We start from the raw sequence: 23,656 nt of genomic DNA, 5'->3' as shown, positions 1-23,656 counted from the left end.
CCGCATAAGGAGTCTCTGGCAGCGGATTGGCACATTGTCGAGGTCTTTGGAGTTCATCAGTGGAATGAGTGTTTTGTGATCTGTAATCAGTTTGAATGCGGGGAGGCCATAGAGGTATTTCTCAAACCTGCCACATGCCCACATGCTCGCCAGACACCGTGTTTCAGCATCACTCAATCGCCTGGAGCAGTATGCCACCGGCCTCCAGTCTTCGCCATGGAGCTGCAACAGGACGCCACCTATACCATAGCTGCTTGCGTCTGCAGACACGACAGTCTCCTTATGCACATCAAAATACAAGCAGTTCATAAAGTGGTTGGCCCACTGTGGCTAGGTTCGGCACAAATTACCCTTCGTAGTTTACCATGCCGAGTGCTCTTTTAGCTCTTGGACGTTCTCAGGGGGTTTGAGCTCATTGATCGCAGACACTTTGGCTGGGTCGGAGCGCACGCCGTCTTTGCAGATCACGTTGCCTAGGTTGTGTAGCTCTCTCTGTCTCAGCACACACTTCTCTGTGTTCAGCCGCTCTTCATGCTCTCTCATGTCTCTGCCATGGACGATAATGTCATCCATGTAAACTGCAACTCCCTGCAGCCCTTCCAGTGTCTCAACCATCTTTCTTTGGAAGATCTCGGTGGTGATCCATAAAGGAAGACGTTTAAAGCAATTTCTTCCAAATGGTGTAGTGAAGGTGACCAACCTCTGGCTGTCTTTGTCCAGCGGGATCTGCCAGAACCCTGAGGCTGCGGCCAATGTTGAGAAGACTGTTGAACCGCCCAGCTTGGCTATCACCTCCTCAGGTGTCGGCAGGATGAACCTCTCTCTCTTTACAGCTTTGTTTAGCTTCTGCAAGTCAACACAGATGCCTGCCTTACCAGACCTTTTTGGAACAGGCACCACTCTGTTGGTTCCGTCACAATCTCAATGATATCATTGGCCTCCATCCGATCCAACTCCTCTTTCACTGCACTCAGGAGGGGAATGGGGACTCTGCGTGCAGTGTAAACTGCATAAGGCTGTGCGTTTTCCTGTAGCATGATTTTCACAGGCTGTGTTTTCAGTAAGCCGAACTTCTTTTCATCACCGCTGATCTCATACACTCGCTGCACTAGCCCCATTGTCAGGGCTACAGGTCTACCAACTAGGCTATTCACAGTTGCCCCCCTGATGTTACTGACTTTGAATTTGTACATCCTGCTCTTGTAGCAGGTTTGTGTTGTAAACTCCCCTCAGCAGTTCAAACCACCCCCTGGGCCACTTAATGGTGTCTTTGCTTTCTGTAGTTTTCTTCTGGGCAGTGTCCAAGCACGATGTGTAGCATATCACATTGAATTGTTTGGCTTACTTGCTAAACCTCTATCAAATACGTTTACCTAGCTTTAGATGATAAACTAGCGACTAGTCACAAAACATTGCAAAAGAAAACCCACACAACTCATCTCAGAGCCTTATCAGACATGCTCAATGTCTTTAACCCAACTGTGTAAATTAGTAGTAACTGAGATAGAGGCAATGCTGAAACACTTTGCCTTGAAAATACTGTTTAAATTCAGGCTGAGGCCGGAGCAGATGAGGTTGAACAAACAGGATGACGCTGAACAGCTGGTTCTGTGGCAAAAAAGGAGCAAGGGATAAGTAGGCAGCAAAGCAAGGCCCTACAAAACTCACTAGAAGATAACATTGAATCACGAAGTCTAAAAGTGTTATCACATCGGCAAGCTCACACAAGGCAAGAAAAGGGAGGTAGAAACCTAATGATACTTTAAACATTGACACACTTTTCCATTGTGTTACAAACTTTTTCTTGTAATCAATATTGTAAATACTGTTATTTTGTTGATGTGTTCAGTGACACGTGTCATCTATTGCACTGTCCGTCCTGGGAGAGGGATTCCTCACATGTGGCTCTCTCTGAGGTTTCTAGGTTTGTCCCCCTGTAAATAGGGTTTTTTGGTAGTTTTTCCTTACTTTTGTTGAAGGTTAAGGACAGAGGATGTGGCACCTTGTTAAGGCTTATGAGACAAATTGTGATTTGTGAATATGAGCTATACAACTAAAATTCATAATTCATAATTTAAACATACCATGAAAAAAATTACGACCAAAACCATCAGTATTAACTGTAATAATTGAAATGTCCATACAGTGAAATTAAATGTATCCTCTGAAATGTGTCAGGGACCTGTTCTTGTTACTGCTTTAAGATTGCAGGTCTTTTTAGTTGAGTTCATTTACTTGGTAGGTATCAGATATGAATATACTGTCAGTAATGTTCTTTGGATTCCTGAAATGAATGCACGATTCATGTTAATGAACTTTGTATATTGAGTGGACACACAGAAATACATCATACAACAGAAAATGTTCAAGCTGTTGGATGTTCTAGTCTATAATTGATGATAAGGTTTTGGATTCACGCGATTCTTTATCTGAGTTCGCCCTGAAGCTTCAGGCTGCCAGTACACATTCCTCATCCAGACCTCACACGTTCTAATCCTGGTGCACTGATTATTCCGTATCAAACGCAGTCAGGCTAAGTAGTCACACGACGCTGGTCATCAAAACGATAAGTAAACCCAGGTTTTCCTCCTCTAGATATGAGCGTATTCACATAATAGCTGCAGGGTTTACTGCATATGACCAATCAGAGACATGGACAAGTGAAGTGGCAGCAGAGCCACATATTTCCCGAATGAGGATCAAACTATTATATTAGAAAAATATGAGGCATACAAACACATTGGAGCATTAGCCAGGGACAAACACATCTATGAATTTTGTTAAAAAAAATTGTTTTAAATAAGTACAGATGTAAATATAATAACATTAAAATCCTAACTAGATAGAATCTGGATACAGACACTCTAATGCCAGGGGTAAATCATGTCTTAGTCAGATTACAGTATGTGTTAGAAGTGCACATTGCTTCCTACAGGGTCTTTAGACACCTTTAGGGTCACCAAGTGGGAATGTTCCACACATAGTACAGTACCTGTAGAGCCATGGTAGGGTCCTAAAATATAATGCAGGTGTATGATGTGGCCAATAATATCATGAACAATGCATCCTGGCTCACTGTCATGTCTTACTGGACACTAATGTTTGTGGTCACATATGTTACTTCAACAAATACCTTTTAGGAAACGTAACTGCGACCAGATGTTTTGAAAATATTGTGGCTTAGTTTAATACAGAATATATATATAATAAGAGTAGTAATAAGTGTGGGGGAAGTCATTGGATTTTGGACCATCTACTTAAAACTGTTTTTCCATGAGTCCTGTTTACAACCATTAGCAGAGGATTGTACCTTTAAGGAGATGTATGAGAGTATGTCAGCAGAAAAAAAATATTTGAGTGATTATAAACACAGCAGATCTCTTGTTTGTGTATGTTTGTGTCCCCACAGTGTTTGGGGCATCTGAGTATATTCAACAAAAGGGGTCAGTGTTGCGGTGTTGCACTAGCGGAGTTGCCACTGTATGAATGAAACTGTTTGTAAGACAGGGCAGCACTACCTCGTACTCCACAGATATTATCTATTTGTCTGATATTATTTTCAAACGCTTTGTGAACTTTTATGCACTATGAAAAACCACACATAGCTCTGGGATATTTGTATAGTCCACATGGTGCAAGGCGGAGATTGTGTTTTTGATTTTACTTCAGACATGCACATTAAACCCTGCAGATAAAAAAAAGAAAGTACCAAGGCTAAAACAAACATCACATGCTTTAGTGGAGAGTAGCCTCGTGTGAAACAAACACAAGCAGTACACATACAACATGTATATACACAAACACACAGACAAATCAAGAAGAAACTCACTAAGTGGTGGGCGGGGGTATAAAGACTTTTCAAACTCAGCAAAGTTCAGAAGTAGACTGAAGAAAGCAGTGGAGATATTTCAACTCTTGAAAGGAAATATCACTACCTGAAGTAGGGAGTGCATTGTTCTGTGTGTTGGAACACTCTAGGATTACGCAGGAGCAACACAAATATGAAAACCAGAACCACTGTCTAGAAGAGTAGTGGTATAGACTAAATAAAGCATGCTAAAAGCAGCGGCATCCTCAGCTGTGAGACATGTGGTTAGAGTTAAAAGAGTATTTTTTAATTGGTTTGCCACACATCAGCCACTCACGAGGAGTACAGGAACAAAGCCTGGAGGGACGATAACACAAAGAAACAAAGCATGACCCTTTCAGAGGTCGCTGAACTTAGGGGCTTTTATTTCACAATGCCACGTTTATTTATTTCAGGATACTTTTATTTCATAATGCCACATTTAATTATTTCAGAATTCTCTTATTTCATAATGCTTACTGCTTATATATTTCAGGATACTTTTATTTCATAATGGTGCATCTATTTATTTGAGGATGGATTCATTACGTTGACTTACTTTAGGGGACTTTTATTTAAACTAGATCTGTAGCCCTGTGGTTGAATGCCTCAGTCTACATAAAAAAAATGTTCAGACTCATATGAGATCATTGTGATCTTTACCTTTGACCACTGGAATCTAATCAGTTTAAGTAAGGGTTGGTCATTATTTTCTGAAACAATTTGATCTAATTTGTTGAAATCCTCTTCAAATCTAGATAGCCATCAATAAATAAAAGTCATCTGAAAAAAAGCTGGTCCCCTCAGACTGTAATCATCATGACCAATTACAATCAAGACTGACTGAAATGACTGTCGCTAACCGACCTGCCTGCCTGCACTCACCCTGCCCGTGGTCTCACTGCGCATGAGGCTTCAGTCAGAGAGACATAGGCCTACACCCCTGAAGCAGAGATGATAACCAGAAGTTAGGGTGCAAGTAATTGAAAAGTCGGCTTCTAGCAGTGTTTTGGGGGAGTAGCTTTGACGAGAGGAATGGGATGTATCAGTTGCAATTTTTCAAAGTGTAGCCTGCTCTTCGAATCACCTTGAATGTGAGCTTCTGAGTCCATGTGAAAGTTTGTTCTAAATGTGAAAATATATAACGAAGTTGTGGCAGCAGGGGAAAATTGCTACAATTGTTGCTTTTTTTTTATAAAGCTTACATTTTTTTTCAATATAACTGCAGAAAAGTATCTTGGACAAGATTGCAAGGTTGCACACGATTCACAGAGATTGGTTGATTTTGTAATAATTGTGATTGCAAAACTCCTGAAAGGACTACTTTTGTGGTCTTGTTGAGTTTATGACTTCATAGCTTTAGTCTGCCCAAAGAACCAGTGTGTAGTTTTCCTACCCAAAACCATAAATTTTAGCTATCTTCAGCAGACGGACAGTGGTTACAATGCAGTGGTACACACAGAGACAAGAGGAGTGAGGGCAGCAGGAACAGCCCGACCTGTTGTATATATGTAAATAAGAGCAGAGCAGCACAACACAAACTGCGGGAAACAAGTTTATTTCTACAGTTAAAGAGGATCATTCTTTTTTTTTTTTACTTTAAAAATAGTTCACCCAAAAATCAAAATTCACTCTTAATCTACTCACCACTATGCAGATGGAGGGGTGGGTGAAGTATGTGAGTCCACAAAACACTTTTTGTCAGTTTCGGGGGTAAACAGCATTGCAGCCAAATCCAATACAGTTTATTAACTGGAAACCACTTCTTCAAACGTAAACAACAGAAAAAATTAAATGCCCGCATACTGTTCCTGTAGTGTCATCCAAGTGTCGGCGCCATTTACACCATGTTTTTAGCCTGTATGTCCACTGTTTTCCTCCTAGTTACTGCTGCAGTAACTGCAGCTATCGCGGGTTTATTTAAAATTTAAAATTGTACCATTGCAGTTCTCGCGAAAACTCGTGAGTATCGCTGATCTCGTCTCACGAGAATTTTTTGGGGTGAACTATCCCTTTAATATTTCGTGTAAAATAAATGCTTAAAATCTACTCACTTACACAATAATCCTGCGACAATGACGTCATGAGTAGTGTCCAAAAGCATTTTTTTCTTTTCTAGATGAGCTCACTATGCATTCCTCTATATAGAAGTCACTATATAGTGAAGTAAGGAATAGTGAGTGGGTGAAACAACCATAGACTTGACATGACATCTACCCAAAAGTGAAGCCAAAGCATCTCTGTTTCCTCCTGGTGGCTGGCTGCTATACAGGTCATAAACCCCTCACCTCCCCCATGTTAGTGGATAGGACATTTTTGTCAAGGATGGTTTCTAACATTTTACATAGTTCTTATCACACTGATCTAAGCTAATTTTTCTGATGTGTTTGGTTTTGATTAGCTATTTGATCAAATAAAAACGGGGTGAAACATTGTGATTGACAGCTGAGACTGACTCTGGATTGGTCGGTGGGACCTCGATACTGCGACCAAATCGCCCAATCGTTAGTGTGCAGACTTTGGCTCCAACTGATGTCATCAGTGCAAGATGACAGCGTTTGTATTTTGGATATTTTTACCTCATTTATTGATAGTGTGAGACATGTCGTCCATACAGTGTATGGTGCACACAAACCAGAGAAATGCATGGAGTCATTTATCAAATGTCTTCCTTGTTTGATAGGTGATGGTCCTCCATTTAAAGGCTGATATTTAAAATCACTCATCCTAAAAGTCACTCTCAGTAACATGTTCTTCTGATGATACCAGCTGTATGACTGCACCTGGATAACTTGGAGTGAGACAGGCTGTCACTGGCAACAGTTGACCTGCCAGTAAAATGTTTGTAATTTGGGCTCTTTGTTGTAGCTGATTTGATTTGAAATGAAACAGTGACTGAGATTGAAGTACTTATTCTGCCAACTAGGATAAACCAGAAAGATGACCAGAGCTGGCCCTATGATCTGGGCATTAACTACATTTAGGTCCCTGTCGCCAGTAGAGGGCCCCCAAGATTTCAATAAATGTCCCACAGGAAAGCGTTTAATATAAATAATTAAATAAATAAATGGCAGTGTTTAACTGCAAACAACACTGTATCACTTGAATTTATGTGGAAAGTCCTGGGGACTGATTCTGCCTCCTCTGCTTCCTTGACATCACTTTACTCAACATTGCAAGTTATAGCATTTGTTGACGTTTATGTCAATTTCTGAAGGAGCTTATTCATCATAAATTGTTTAAATAAATACTGCCTTCTTGTCTGATGACTTTACATTATTCTTTTAAATACATGCTCTCCCCATCATTGTAAATGTCCATTAAACTTAAATATTTTTTGCTGACAATGTTTTGCAAAAGCTGAATATTACAATGAAATACAATATTTTATTCACTTAAATGTGATAAATAATGCTGTTAAAATCATTATACTGTGTATTTGTTGTAGACATTTTCGATGCTACTATGTTAACTAATTAATTCATGGGGATTCTGCTCATGCTGGTGACAATGATTCAACAAAGCAAAATTGAAATACTGTTTACAATTTCACTAAAATAAATATACTTAATTATCTTTTTTTAAATGTATGTAAAATATTACATTTTTGAAGATTCAGGCTGCACATTTCTCTTGTCCGTGGGTAGATAAAAATGCTTAATATTTCAGGTGCACTGTCATTCTAAATGGGCAATGCAATTGTAAATAATAACATAGAATATTTAAATAAAGTTTTGGGTCTATTAAAGGTTTTATTTTTCAAAAAATACCTTTTGATTAGATTTAAACTACGCAAATATAGGGCCATAGAAATTATAATAACATACCCCTGAAATGTATAATATAAGTAGTAGTACTGAAAAATAACAAAATATACTTAATATCTCACCAGCACAAAGTCAGTAGGGTGAAAAAGACCCTGTCTTGCCCTATAGAGAGCAACAAACCCACTTGAGGATGTCAGCTGGGTCTTCTACAGAAATCAAAAAAGGATTAGAAATAGTGAAGTGTTGTGTGTGTGTTATGTGTTGCTTTTCATTCAGCCAGACTGATCCGTCTTGTCAACACTAACCATGTGAAGAGGAGTTATCCAGTCCAGAGCAGCTTAGTCACAGCCACACGGCTCCTGTCACAAATGGTGCCAGTCTACCTGAGCCTAACACACACACACACACACGCACGCACACACACACACACACACACACACACACACACACACACACACACACACACACACACACACACACACACACACGCACACACACACGCGCACACACACACACACGCACACACACACACACACACACACACACACACACACACACACACACACACACACACAGACATAGGGTTGAATTGCTTTTTGCAATGTCACTGCTCCTGCCTCTTCCTCTCATTGACCTCTATTCACCAATTACCAGTCCAGATTGTGATATTTCTGTTGTGGAACATGCTCCATCACTTATTCAGTGTTTGAATTAGTTAATAGTTTATGACTCTTGAATACTGGCTCTCATATCATATATTTATGTCCTCTTTGTATAAGAGGATAATTTACTATTTATTTCAAGTATTATATACTTGTAAAAACAAAAGACTTGCAGGAGACACAATTATAAGAGCGACAGACACATTATCTGTTTGTGACTGTTGTGTGCAGACCAACGCACAGACAAACAACTCGTAAGAGACAAATGATCATCAATCCATGCCAGTGCTTTGTTGTCAGTGGTCTAATTCACCATTCTGTAGGTGTGTTTACCAGGAGTGGCCCTCTCTGTCACACTTGGCGGCCTCCAGCAAACAAGCTGTCAGCCAGTCAAACAAAAGCCATTAGCTTTGGTAGAAGGGCTGCTGATTGATTGCATTATCTTTAATATGAATACAACTGTTTTTCATGCATCAAACAGAAAAGAACAAGAGAGTTAAAGCAAATGATTGTGAGGGGTTTGTTTGTATGGCTTAAGGCTATAGTACTTAAGTCTCACATTCACATCACTTGTCTGATATCAAGTATTCTATCTATTTTGACTTGTCACAGTCTCAGTGGCTGTTGGATACTGACTTTTCCTTTCCCATTTAAAACATTCAAAAATAATAATAATAATCATGAATGTACCCAACTCTGTAAACACGAGTAACTGTCGGTCTGGGTCGGTCTGTCTGTCTGTGGCTTGTATATCTTGAGAACACACTTGGCCCAACCAAGTGCAGTGTCGAATTCGGTGCGATCTGAACATGTGATGCCTTCAATATTCATAAACTTGACGTGACCAGCGCTCTGTGGCTGGGACTTATTAACATAAGTGACATTGTTAATCATGACAACAGCGTTTTCAAAGCTATAGGTGTGTTCACAACAATGGCAATGACAACTACTTGTCCAGTCCGGCTGAGTCGAGCTTCTCTAAACTGTGAATAAACAGGTGAACAGCTCTATGTGCAGCAGTGGTGGTGCAGCTTCAGGATTCAGTGGCCTGAGACCAGCAGCAGGTCTTCACTTGCTACAGTTCAATTACTGCAGGGTTTTTTTTAATTTCAGATAGAAAACTACCAACATCATCACCACAGGACAAGCAAACAGTCCATTCCAAACAGGCATGTTCAGAATGGCCACTGCACTGGTTTTAATAACCAAACATTCCAAGGGGTTTTGTGGAAAACCCCTGAAAGACTGATTAGTTACAGACTAAATGTCCGACTATTTGGATACAAATGTGGAATTTTTTTAAAATGTTGCTAGTTTTATCTTGTTTTTATCTTTTATCTCCAGCATGGACCAGGTGCTTTAAACCCAAGTGTGAACGGTTAAGGATGAGGGTCAGTGCCATCAAAGCTAAAGACACTATAAAGCATTAAAGCAGTGGTGGATCCTGATCGTGGTGGCAGCTGGTCGTGGACTATGGTTACAACAACACTGCTTGATATACAATATGCCTTCTCAGATACTCTACCATTACTGACAATAACTCCTCAATTAATTTACTTTCCATTATGCTACAAACTGTTTATTCTAATCAATGCTCTAAATACTCTTATTTATACACATGTGGCTCTCTCTGGGGTTTCTACGTTCTTTTCCCCCTGTTAATAGGTTGTTGTATTTTTTTGTAGTTATTCCTTACTCTTGTTGAGGGTTAAGGACAGAGGATGTCACACATTGTTAAGCCCTATGAGACAAATTGTGATTTGTGAATATGGTCTATACAAATCGAATTTGATTGATTGATTGATAAATATAGTCAATCTGGAATTGGGCAGTTTGAGTTGTACAGATCAAGAGGTTTTTCTCTGATCGCTGTTTAAGACATATTTGAAAAACTGCAATCCTATCCAATAGTATAACATTGACATATGTCAGTATTATATCGTCCACAGTCCATGTTCTCTGCAAAAAAAAAATTCTGGCTGTTTCATGTAGCATCTCAGCAAGAAAACAGACTGAATTTTGAACTAATATGACTGAAAAACTCTCTTTGGATTATTTTAACCCAGACCACTTGAACCTATTTGTGTTGACTACACAGTAGACTGCAGATTTTTACACAGCCGCAGATTTTGCCGATGTGTATATATCTTTTTTTATGCCACATATTCCTTTTTTTTTAACATAACCTGGCTCACACATTAGCCAAAATGCATATTAATTGCAGAGAGCTTGGTCAGAGATTGGGCGAGACTCTAAAATGAGTCTCATGAGGACCTACTCACTTCTTTCTAACTTCTCTCAGCAGTGTCATCACTTGAGGATATTAATCAGCCTTAACTCAGCTCCCTCTGGAGACACAAAACACTTTACACTAGTTATTTGTCATATAAATTATTACTCCCCAACACCAGAGAGCTTTTATATATAAAACTCAGTGGAGGTAACATTTGAATCTATAGCTCTAGCCACTCAAATAATCCTGCTGGTTTTGTGGGCCTGACCTCTACAGTGCAGTGAGGTGCACTGCAGCAGTTGACACACAATGCTATGTTTCTCTGTCTTAAGATGCTGTATCTGTATCTGAATGTTTTCACTGGCCCTGTTCAGACACATCAGTCTTAAGAGATCTGATCAGTGGACAGTTGTAAGTACATGTGTTCTCATAAAATGTGTCCTGCATGTGTCTCCTGTGATCATTTGTGATCAGATCGAAGTTCGCTGCTATATGCAAATAATCAAATATGTCATTTGTGTTCAGAGAGACCAAATTATGTTTTAACCCAGTCTGAGTTTACAGATGTTTCCATTGATGATATTCGTGTGTGAATGTGCGTGTGAATACGTGTAGGTGTTGGTGTGTGTATGTGTGTGTGTGAGAGAGAGAGAGAGAGAGAGAGAGAGAGAGAGAGAGAGAGAGAGAGAGAGAGAGAGAGAGAGAGAGAGAGAGAGAGATTAATGAATGAATGTGCAGCTCAGCATTAAAATAAATGTTTCAATTAGAGTATTAATCATTATATAGTGATCAGTGTTGAAATTGTGGAGGTGGCTACAAACAAATCAATGTATGGACACTGTGAGGTGTTGGTAGAGTACGAGGTCCTTCATAAATGACCCAGGATGCCTTTGTATTAGGATAAGATAAGATAAGAAGACCTTTATTTGTCCCGCAATGGGGACATTTGCAATGTTACAGCAAAAGCAGACATCACATAAGTAGCATGCAGTACTTGGGTGAAGGAATAAAAAGAAATTGAAATATACAACATAGAAAAAATATGAATGTGATTAAACCGGTATATACAGTGTTAAGAAATATATTATGTTTCAGAATATGTACAGTAAATGGATTGCACTTATCTTATCTTATATATAATTTAAACACAGTGTAGTGTTGAAGGGCTATGTGTGGATGAAATGCAACTAGAATTTAAAATCACAAGGATTTAAGTCAGTGATTCAGAAGTACAAATCCACTGGATGGTGTGCGTGTGAGATGGCTCAGTGGGCTCGTGAAAACATTTGTTTACAAATCAACGTACAATCCATTGTGTGTGTGATCACAAGCTTTGGGATGTGACTGATAAATTTGAATTGAAGATACAAGAGGCTTATTCTTCTCCAAGATGACAGGGCTCATCTCAGGCTGAGGAGTTCTGATATCCGTCAGGAGCCTTTTACCTGTTCACTGGTTTTAAAACAAGCCAGTGGATGTAGTGTTGGGCACCTGATCAGGATACTGCCACATTCTTTTCTCAGTTGTTCTTTGAATATTCATATAGGAGATACAGACCAAGAGCACTCTCAGAACACAGAGATTATATAAACCCTCTGACCTGAGAACGCCTCGAGATACTCTGAAGGACACTATAGGAGCTGGAAGATGTGGTTGAGAGGAAGAAATATCCTGCTGCCAGTGTGATAATTCAGAGATAAGAGGCAGTAAATGGATGGATAGGTGTTAGTCATCACGGTTCGGCTTGTACCTCCAGTCTTTTTCCATATGGAAGAACTAGAGCTGACAAAAGTTCCAAGAATGTGAACGATTGCATAATCTTGATAAGGGCCAAGATGTGGGGTTAAACTACAGAGGCTGTCACTTTCAAACAAGATTCACACAAAGGAAAGGTTGTAATGATTAACCCACTCTATCCAACGCACACACGCACGCACGCACGCACGCACGCACGCATGCACGCACGCACGCACACACACACACACACACACACACACACACACACACACACACACACACACACACACACACACACACACACACACACACCTGCACAAACTTAAGTCTGTGTAAATGTCTTTGAGGGCCCAAGTGTGTATTTTTGTGGCGTTACATCTCAGGTTGAACACCCTGCTGATAGCTATGAATAGGCTCCCTGTATTTGTTTCACATCACTGCAAAAGAACATCAAACACTTGAGTTTCTCAGTATCAAGTTTTTAACCCGTGGAAAAAATTTGTCCTTTGCTTGGGGCCTGCGGTTTATATTTTGAAAACAGTTAAGAGTTAAACGTTATAGAGATTCAACCTGTACAGAACAACTGCGGTTTATTACCCACTGTTCCATTCGTGGATTTACCTTAAGTCAAAGCTCTTTTTCTGACTTGCAATGTTTGTTTTGTCATGTCACTCTACTGTCATCTAGTGTATCGAATTACAGAACATCAAATAATCATTTTTAACAAGTATTTACTATGTATGACGTGACAGATTCATGTCACGGTGTTAGGCAGCAAGTCTACCATTAAGAAGACCAATATTTATACCTGGGTCTGAACTACCAGCATGTTGGCCTTCAAGGTAAATTGAGGAGTGTGTGTCCACAAGTATAGCTGTTGTTCAAAGTTTGAAAGGACACGAGCCAGTTTTACATCTTGGTGTCACATTTGTGATGCAACACAAATTGTTAATTGGCCCTTTATATTGAAATTTGCTGGTGGTCGTGTATCACACAAGTTAGGCTAACCATGCAGGAAAAAGAATGCTAGCAAAATTGTATTGATATCATTACTCAAGAGTTTAACATATCTGATAATCTAATATCAGACAATCTAAAGGTTTTTGTTATTCACATTAACATACCATACAAAATAAAACAAATTTTAAGAGTCTTACCTGTTCTTCCTTTTTAAAGAACTGTTTACTCAAAATATACATTTTTTAATTTATTTTTTTTTGTATTTTTTTTAATACAATATTTGGGGGACTCAAAAAGGCCAGGGTCAGTCTACGTGGGTTTCAACAAAGCAAACCTCAAAGATTCTCTGTGATTAAAATCATGAATGTACAAGAGAAAAAAAAACTAATTTGCTTTTTCCCCCCCAAAGAACCACATTGCATGGTTTGATCAACTTGATGCCACCATTGCTTGCTGTGCATAATGGCTGGAACAGATGACCCAACACAATATCACTTTCAGCCGTAATTAGCTAAATTAACATAATTGGCAACATTATTATGTATTTTTATTGCAAATGTATGCTTTTAAGTATCAGTGCAATAGATGATCAATCCACTCCATCATAAAAAAAATCGAAGTTTGGTTATGGTAGGCCATATTAAATTATTCTGTCCAATCCTGTCTCCCTCAGATAATGGACCACACTCCCTGTTCCAATAGTAAACACTTTTTCCAACCTCAGTTCTTCCCCTCCATGCTTGGCAATTTCCCTCTTTAGCTTTCCTTGTTCTCTAACATACTTATTGCAGTGACGCATTATATGCTCCACTGACTCCTCTATGTGGCAGTAATGGCATAATCCGGTTGAATGTGTGTTTTTTAAGTGCAGTGTATTATTGAGTTGAGTATGTCTTATCCTTAGCCTTGTCCAGATGTTTTGCTCTTTGGTGCTTTTTGCCGTCCTCACTGTGCTCACTTCCTGCTGTACTGCATAAAGGTCTCTGCCTGTGTGAGCTACATCACAGCTATGCTGCCATCCTTTAATAATGTCTCCTTGGATTATTGTTTTGAAAGAAAGCATGAAAGAAGAAAGAAAGAAAGACAAAAAGGAGGAAGAAAGATAGAAAGAAATACAGAAAGAAGGAATGAAAGAAAGACAGAAAGAAAGGAAGACAGAAAGACAGAAAGACAGAAAGAAAGGAAGACAGAAAGAAAGGAAGACAGAAAGACAGAAAGAAAGGAAGACAGAAAGAAAGGAAGACAGAAAGACAGAAAGACAGAAAGAAAGGAAGACAGACAAAAAGGAGGAAGAAAGATAGAAAGAAATACAGAAAGAAGGAATGAAAGAAAGACAGAAAGAAAGGAAGACAGAAAGACAGAAAGACAGAAAGGAAGACAGAAAGACAGAAAGACAGAAAGAAAGGAAGACAGAAAGACAGAAAGACAGAAAGAAAGGAAGACAGACAGACAGACAGACAGACAGACAGACAGACAGAAAGAAAGAAAAAGAGAAAGAGAAAGAGAAAGAAAGAAAAAAGAAAGAAAGACAGAAAGACAGAAAGAAAGGAAGACAGAAAGACAGAAAGACAGAAAGAAAGAAATAAGGAAAAAAAGATAGAAAGAAAGAAAGACAGACAGACAGACAGAAAGAAAGACAGACAGACAGACAGACAGAAAGAAAGAAAAAGAGAAAGAGAAAGAAAGAAAAAAGAAAGAAAGAAAGACAGAAAGACAGAAAGAAAGGAAGACAGAAAGACAGAAAGACAGAAAGAAAGAAATAAGGAAAAAAAGATAGAAAGAAAGAAAGAAAGACAGACAGACAGACAGAAAGAAAGAAATGATAGAAAGAAGAAGAAGACAGACAGACAGACAGAAAGAAAGACAGAAAGACAGAAAGACAGAACGACAGAAAGTTGTCTCCTGAATAGTTGGAAACAGCACGCTGTGAGTGCACAGCCTTGATTGACGCACAGCTCCAGATGGGAGGGTGGATCCTGGAGAAAGTCCCGCCTCACGGTGTCTGAGCGCAGACTTGTCTTGGATATAAAATGAAGGAACTTGGTGACAGCGGGCCGCAGTGTGTAGCTGGAGTTCACCAAGTGAGCTCACACACACGAGCTGCAGTCAAACCAATGCTTTAACAGCGCGCACACAGAAACACATCGCTGTCTGCTCTGAAGTCAACCAGTAGATCCGGGGGCCGGGCACACACACGCAGCCATGGCGGGGGACGGCTCCGACCAGCGGGCGCTGCAGTATGAACAAACCCTGGTGAGTTGGACCTGTTGTCTCTGAACTTTGTTCGCCGACCACACTGTGAGCTACGTGTTGTCCTCCTGCGGGGACAGGGAAGCCAGACTCCCCTGACAAATCCTGTCATTTAAAGCGCTGCCCGGCTGGCGGGCGAGCTGCACAGACCTGCTACTGTAACGACACAATACAAATCAGTGGTCAAACAAAAGTTGTATTTCGACTGAATAAACGCGTGTTGGTGCAGGACATGTGCGCCGAACGTGTGTTTCCCATGTCACAGTGTGTGTCTGTGAATTGTGTGATTTTTACTGGAGCTTGTGTGTGTGTGTGGCGACAAAGAGAAGTAAAAGTTGTCCGTTTCTAAACGAAGTTCTCCTCCTGTACACTCACGTGGGAGTGCTGAGGCTTGTGGTGGTGCAGGCAGCTGTGTGAGGCTTTAAGCGTCTGTAAGTACACAATGTGCCTTTTTGTGTGCTTGTCAGGCCGCATAAGAAGCCAAGGACACACTTTGTGAACTGTCAAACACTTAATATAGTTCTGTACTATGTTACAGTTAGTTTAGGCTCATTGTCAGAACCTCTGGATTTGACCAACCTGTGACAGTCTCCTGTGGTTAGATCTGGTCCCAACTCTACTGTGAATCATTAAGACCCCCCTCAATATATATTGTTGTAAACACATATTAGAAAGATGTGCGGCATACGATTAATATAATTATACATCTATTTATTAACCACATATCCACTTTATGAGCCGGTGGTTAGCATTTACTGTACACCTGGTGGTCAGTAGGGAGCAGCAAGACGGTATTAAAAGTTGCTATTTTATGCATTGAAGTGCTGCTTGGTGCTTAATAGATAAGCTGAGCCCCTTAATGGTGTGTAAAAGACCAGTGGAAATATTACGTAACATGTGTATTTTGTTAATAAGCAAATTAAATCTTCCTTTACAGATTTCTTTCAATGGCCTTTTTTGTAGAATTATGCCCATCAAGTACTATGGTTTGGCAAATATTCTGCCTGATGCTATGGATGAAATATATATTGCATGCAAGAGTATGATGTCTTCACAGCAACAGTACAGCAGTCATTATGCCAAGTGGGCTGTCATCCTGAAACGTACAGTAAATAGGGGTGAGGAACTTAGTGTGTGTGGGCTGCATACAACCACCACCATCCAACAATAGATCAATTCACTGCTGTTGTTCTGCGTGCATCATGGGAAAAGCCGCTGTTTACATGTACTGTACATGCATGGTGTGTGGTAAGATGCCCTGCAACTTAGGGTTGGATCCTGCATGCAGGGCCCACTGAGTGTGAACAGTGATTGAATCTGAGTTTAGACATTAAAGTGACTGTATGCCTCCAGCTTTTATCTGAAGGTACTTTTAGCATAGATAACAAGCAGGCAGTTGTTGGGATCCAAAGATGTTTTGCACCCAGTCTAGAAGGTAAATCATTGAGTGAATAGTCCGATCTTAAGCCTGTTTTATACAGCAGGGGGCTCCCAAACATTTTCATGTCACATGCCCTAAAACAGACACTGATTAGGATCCATGGACACCCACTTTAGTTTTGTCGTAGGGATCTCCATAAGGATTGATTATTAATGTTTAGCAATGAATTGTATAACACGGCAGATAAAAGTGTTCAGGGGAGAAACAAAGGCTGAGTTTCTCGTGGAGAATCAAACACAACTGATCATTTTGCTCCTCTTGAAGGACTCCCTGTGGTTCCTAGATCCCTCTTAGAGCAGCGTGGAGATCACATCATGCCCCTCAGAGCGATTAAGTGGGTTTGGACTATGTGTGTCTCCAGTTGAACCTTTCTTAACAAAACTTGTGTCAAGCCTTAAGAATCTGCTGTTTGAAGAGATTTGTTTTATAGGCCAACTGAACCCATTCAGTGGCAGCGAGGCTTTGAATCAAGAAGAGCCACAACTGTAACACTTCTTTGGGCCTCTGTTTCCTTTTGTTAAAAAAAAGACGTTTTTTTTCTTCCCCACCTCTCTGTGTGCTGTTAATCTGTGTGTGTGTGTGTGTGTGTGTGTGTGAGATTACACAACATGCGACCCGCTGATTCAGCGCTGGACACTGTGTCACCCTCGCAGGGTCTCGTGCTCGGCCCTCCCGCTCTCTGAGAGGAACGTGCACGCAGCACTCTCTGGGGAAAAAAAGAAATCCACACTTCCACACCTCCTTTTTCTGTAAATATGAAATCTCCCTACTGTACTTGGATGATTGAGACGCGAACACAATAGTGAAAGCATCTAAATAAAATCAAATAAAAATAGCTACAGTGTGAGAATAACCTTTTTTTTTTTTTTTTTTTACATAAATGCACTCTCTCTATTCCCCCTCATCTCCTCACTGTGGGTTGTAGTAACATGGTGTCTTTGTGTGATATTGGCAGTCAGGATGGTTGTGTGGGTTTGTTGTGGGCAGTGGATGCTCAAAGAGGCCACAGTGTAGTGTGGCTGTGAGAGGCTGAAAGGCTGCCTGTACAGAAATGTTGGTGAAGTTGCAAAATAAAACCATCCTTAACATATTGTGTGTTAACAACAGGGTGATGCATCGCTTGTATTTGTGTAAATTGATTTCTTTTAGAGGATACTGTTGAGTACGCCATTGTTTGTTTGGAATATAATTGACAGCTGTTTTGGTGTATTGACGAAAAGGTACATTAAATAAAATGTATACATATGCAGTATATTTTATACGCTAAACTACAACATTCAGTATTGGCAAGAAGGCTCAAATGATTTTAGTGTCATGAACATCTTATAACTGTTTCAGCAGGTTTTTCAAGATAAAAAAAATTAAAGAATGCATTGAGATTGAAACTAAAATGTGGGCTCTGACACAAGTAACCTTTGCCATTACAGTGTTGTTGCAAACCACAGTGTCTTGCAAGTCTTTAAGTATGAACCATTATTTACACACTACGACCATCACAAAATGGTCAACAAAAACAGTCAAAACAATCAGTTGTTACTTTGGCATAAATTAGGTTATGTGGACATGACTGTCTGTATATACGTTGTAACATTATTGTACCAATACTTATTAATTAGGCCACTTTGTTATCAAAGGTAAAGTTTTATGAGATGTTAGTACAATGTGACGCAATATATCAGCTTTTGTGAACCTCAGGAATGGATTAGTCATAGTCAAGTGTCCCTACTGAACATGAGATACCTTGTTTGACGTTGTACTGGGGTGGTGAACCCTTTTTCCTTTCAAAGGCTACTTCAAATTTTGTAAAATCCTAGGTTAGAATAAATTATTGAACACATATCACAATAATTGCTTGAAAACAATGACTGAAAGAGCTTCTCTGTCAACGTGTCTGATGTTCAATGATAGTGATGATGATACTTGAGCTGGTCTAAGCCAAATCAGCTTGTTCAAACAAAACTGCTCATTCGAGCAGATCTGCCGTAGCAATAAGGATTCATTACAAATATAGATTTAAGCTTCTTTGCATTCACTTAATCACCACAAAAGTTATCAGCATAAAATTGTATCTGTTATCGAACAAAAAAAAAAATCAAGACTGTTATTTTGTATCTCTGAGTTGATGTGTTTGTTTTCTTGACTTGTCTGAAATGACCCTGAGGCAGTGGTTACCTTACTTGCGTAAACAGTGTTTAGAGTCTTTTGTTTGAGCCACAACTCTTTGTCCAGATTTGTAATAATTAACCAGATAATCAATATGATCCCATTTATTGGATCATAATGATAAAGGAAATTCTTAAAGGAACGTTGAACCAATTTTACAGATCAAGATAAATGTACGCGTTGTGGCGAGTACTAATATGAAAACTGGACTTGAATTTATAAAAGATCATCAGGGTTATATCGGCTTGGACCTAAAGACAACACATTTTAACGTCTGTTTTACAAACTGGAGGCAGAAGTTCAAAAGATGTAGTTTCCTTTCCAGCCAGGGAGGGGCTAACACACATTGTGTTTACAGTGTTGTTTTGATGGGGCCGCAACTAAGAGCTCATTATTGATTAATCTGCCACGTGTTTTCTAGATGAATCATTTGCTCAGCAAAATGTTATTGTGAAAATTGCCCATCACAAGTCGCAGGTGACTTATTCAGATCAGTTCTTTTGTTTGGTCAACATTCCAAAACTCAAAGAAATTGATTAAAACTATAAGAAAACCATATTTATGTTTGAGAAGCTGGAAGCAGTTCATTCTTTATTTTGTTCTCTTCAGAATGTCTTTAAAATGTTGTCTTGATTATATTAATTGTCTCTAAATAATATTGGGCTGATCAAATAATTCATTATTAACTATTTATTTTCAGCTTTGTTAACTTAACTAATATTGGTGAATTAAAAGTTTATGGAAGAAGCACCCCTAAAGCTCTAGCTGCTCATTTGTTGTTACCAAGCTATCCAAACGACCTGGACCAACCTGATTAACATAAAATAGCTAACCGTAACACACTGACAAAGTCTTCTGAGGGTCACACAAAAACACACACAAAGATGCACCTTTTTAAAATACAAATTCTCCACATGCCAAAGTGTAAGCTATATTGAGACACTATCAAAGGAGTATCACATGTACTGAACTACTACACCTTGCATAACAAACAATATGTCCTGTGCCAGAAAGTTTGAGAGGATTATGTTCCACTGGGAGGGGCTATACTGACTGTAATGCCCATTTCCCTAAAGAACTACCTACAGGAAATACTTTTGTGGAGTTACTGAACTCAAACATGACAACATCCTTATTGCTAACCCTCTGAGTTTGCTGAGCATGTGGCAAAGTGGTGGTGAATGCACAGCATACATGTACAGTAGGTCGCAGTTCGAGGTGTTATTCTGTCACTGCACCCTGCGTGCGTGTGTGTGTGCGTGCGTGTGTGTGTGGTCTCATGACCAGAAATCCTGGCGCTTGTTAAGGTGTGTGTGTGTGTGTGTGTGTGTGTGTGTGTGTGTGTGTGTGTGTGTGTGTGTGAACAGTGTGTAGAGGATGTTCATAGAAGAGTCATATAAGGTCACAGGGAACCACGCTGCTTTTAATGTGTTAATGGTCGTGTTCCACTATAACACCTTGCGGCTATGAAAACCTATAATTCCATGTTGTACATGCCAGAAGCAGAGTTACAGCTGTTTACATGCCAGACCTTTGCACTTAAACCTGTCTCTGTTGGTACTGACTATTTCATGTGAAAAGAAGGTATAGTCAGTCAAATTTTTCTGCCAGGAGGCCCTGTGGTTTATGAATGCAATAAGGAAGCGAAACTGTCTGCAAGAGAAACATGGGAATGTAATAAGTTGCTTGGGCATGTTTTCTCGTGTGTATGTATTTGTATGTTGTGGCCATCTGTCTTGCTGTGATCCAGGGTAATTTGTAACCCTGTGTTATTCTCCTCGCTGTAGTAATTGGGCTTTATGTAGCTGTGGCAATGTCTGTTTGATGTCTGCTCCCTTGCAGCAATAGTGGAAATTTCTCCTTACCTAAGCTCTAAACTCCTCCATTTCACTATCACTTCATCATGCCTTGTGGGCAAAGTCTTCTTTTTTTATTTTTCAAGACAGGTCAACAACTCCTTGACCCCTGGCTTTAGTGTGCGGAGAAAGGGGTATTTGCATAGCATTTGTTCAGAGCAAGGCTGTGAATAGGCTGGGTCTGGCTGCAGATAAGCATTAAGAGCCTCCATTGGTTTTTCTGTGTGTGTTACAAAAGATAAACCTTTGCTTTTTCTCCATAAAAGTGAACTCTCCACCTCCCATTTACTTTCTGCACAAACAAATCTGTGATGGATTTCCTCAGTCGGGGCTCGTGGTGTGAGATGGATCAAGCGCAAACATTTGCACAATGGCAAAAGAATTAAGCCTCCTTATGAGGAACTGTTTGTCAAAACTGTGAATTTGTGTGAACACTCCACAGTACAACAGAATAAATGTTGACTGTGTCTGTTGGTAAAGCCAAAAGTGGAGTGTGTTTGTTCTAAGATGCATTGATCAAGCAGGCTGAGTCGTGTTAATGGTTAATGACTGAGAGAAGGAGAGAATGGGCTCGATGGGTCAATAGATTAACAGATGAGTGAGATTCAGCTGTTGAGGCGTGTCCCTTGATTAGTACCATGCAATTATTTGTTCCTCCTCTTGTGTCCTTAACAAATGTGTATTAGAGAATATATAGAAATCTGAGATCTAAGGCAAGTGGATGTTGGTTCAGTGATAACTCTCTGTAACTGTCTTTATACCTTTATGCCAGGTGAATACAGGTTTAGAGTAGAGAATTGGATAAAACATGAAAAACACAAAGTACATTAAATAAGTTGGTTCATCTTGTATCAAGCCATAATGAAGTCAGACTGGAAGTTTTTATCATAATGCAAAAGTCAACTTTACAACAACTGTCAAACATTTTCTAAAGCTCACCACAAGAAACAAACAAATCAAAGACATTTACTACATTCCTGACAGCCACTGACTTTGAATATTGCTTAAACTAGCACTTCAATTACTTTATTACCCCTATTACTCCAATTTATGACTATTTTGTCTATCAGATGTCAATCAAGACATTATCACATTTTCTCTAAAGCTTATAGGGGCTGTGAATTGTTTTTTTCTGACCAAAAATCCAACACCCTAAGATATTTATGTTGCGAAAACAATAAGGTCAGCAAATCATCACCTTGGAGAAGCTGGAATCAGAGGATGTTTGTCAAAAGTTTTTCCTTACTTGGGGCCACAAGATGTGAATCTGTTCTCTACTAACAAGACCTGACAAACTGAATTGAAGAACGAATTGATCAGTTGAAGGGGATCTTATGTCTTCTTACAAACACTATTAAATATTAAACATTTCCTCAGAAGAAGCTGGAGTTTTATCTCCCCAGTTCCTATTTAAGAATATATATTGACAGAATTGCCATTCCCAGCTTTTTTACATGCGTCAGTTTGATTTTTAAAGCACTATTTGCAGTTAAATTAAAAGCAAAGTTGTGCTGGCCTTGAAATTCTGAACATATAATTACCATCACTCAGCTCTTAAAATTAGAATATGTCAAGTTTTATTCATTGTTTTATTTATCACTGAAAATACTTCAATAGATAATAATAATTACATCAACAGAAAAATGATAGAAGTAAAGTGAAAAATCTGTCAAAACAATTTGTTCTGACTACACATCGACTGTATATTGCGATGCATGAGGTTTTTTTGTTATTAAGAGAGGGGAGATAAAGCTGAAATATTTGCAGAGCTTTGCGATCATGTCAGACCCAGGAGGACCGAGGAGAGGCCAGTATAAAGAGAACTCCTGGAAATACGGTTGACAAATCCAGTCTGATCCTTGGGATTTTGATGTGGAGCCGAACAAGCGGTCATTGTGTGACCCTGGCAGAGCTGAGATGTGACGGTGCAGTGAGACAAAGAGCCAAACAGGAGAGAAACGCAATGAGTAATGGTTTGTTCGACTGTAATAAAAGGTGATTATGTGTGAATTAGTACAAAATACTGGAAGATCAGATATCCATTCATCAACATTACTGAAATACTATTGTTTTAATTATTTTCGTCTGAGAATAAATATAACAATGACAACGCAGAAGTGAACTTTTTATTTTTTTCAACAAACTTTTTATTTTTATTTTGTGAGACTGTGTTAGATTGTGTCCATGCATCTCATTCAGTTTACTTGCATGTTGCAGCTTTATTGACTTGATTGACCTTTTTCATCACTGCGAGCACGTCCTCGCAAATGGAGCACACTGGTTTATTTTGTCTATTTAATTTTTCAATTTCTATGGGATAGCGCAACATTTCGCATCTACTTTAGTTTTCTTGACATTTGCCATGATGCTTGTCAATGATGAGTGCAACTGCTACATGTTCACCCTAACAGGTTGATTAATCCTGATATACAGCCTAAAGGGGGTCATTATTATTGCAGGCAGAAAGCCATTATTTCCATAGTTCTGACTTGATGTTTTTATGACTCCGTGATGGCGACAGCCAATGGCTGGAGGCTTTATGATTCGTGGTTGTCTTTCTGTCCGTCCCATTCTTGTGAACACAGTATCTCAAGAACGTCTTGAAGGAATTTTTTCTTCTTTGGTCAAATGTTCACTTGGACTCAAGGATGAGTTTATTATATGTTGGTGGTGGCCAAAGGTCAAGGTCACTGTGACCTCACAAAACGTTTTGCATTGTGCTATTTTAATTTCTCTCAGA

At 39.4% G+C, this 23,656-nt stretch overlaps 1 protein-coding gene across 6 annotated transcripts in view; it reads left to right on the top strand.

Moving 5' to 3' along the window:
• Positions 1–15,102: 15,102 nt before the first annotated feature.
• Positions 15,103–23,656, top strand: part of LOC117772721 (chloride channel protein 2-like) — a 151,905-nt gene continuing 143,351 nt past the window's right edge. The window contains exon 1 of one of the 6 annotated variants that reach the window (XM_034604084.1): positions 15,103–15,459. In XM_034604084.1, the coding sequence (XP_034459975.1) occupies positions 15,409–15,459 (51 nt within the window). In that variant the 5' untranslated portion in view covers positions 15,103–15,408. The remainder of the gene's footprint in view (positions 15,460–23,656) is intronic. The other 5 variants (XM_034604079.1, XM_034604080.1, XM_034604085.1 and 2 more) reach the window with 5 other exon arrangements.

The sequence above is a fragment of the Hippoglossus hippoglossus genome, chromosome 13 (genome assembly GCF_009819705.1).
Source record: "Hippoglossus hippoglossus isolate fHipHip1 chromosome 13, fHipHip1.pri, whole genome shotgun sequence".
NCBI lineage: Eukaryota > Metazoa > Chordata > Actinopteri > Pleuronectiformes > Pleuronectidae > Hippoglossus > Hippoglossus hippoglossus.
This window is presented reverse-complemented; position numbering and strand designations above follow the sequence as displayed.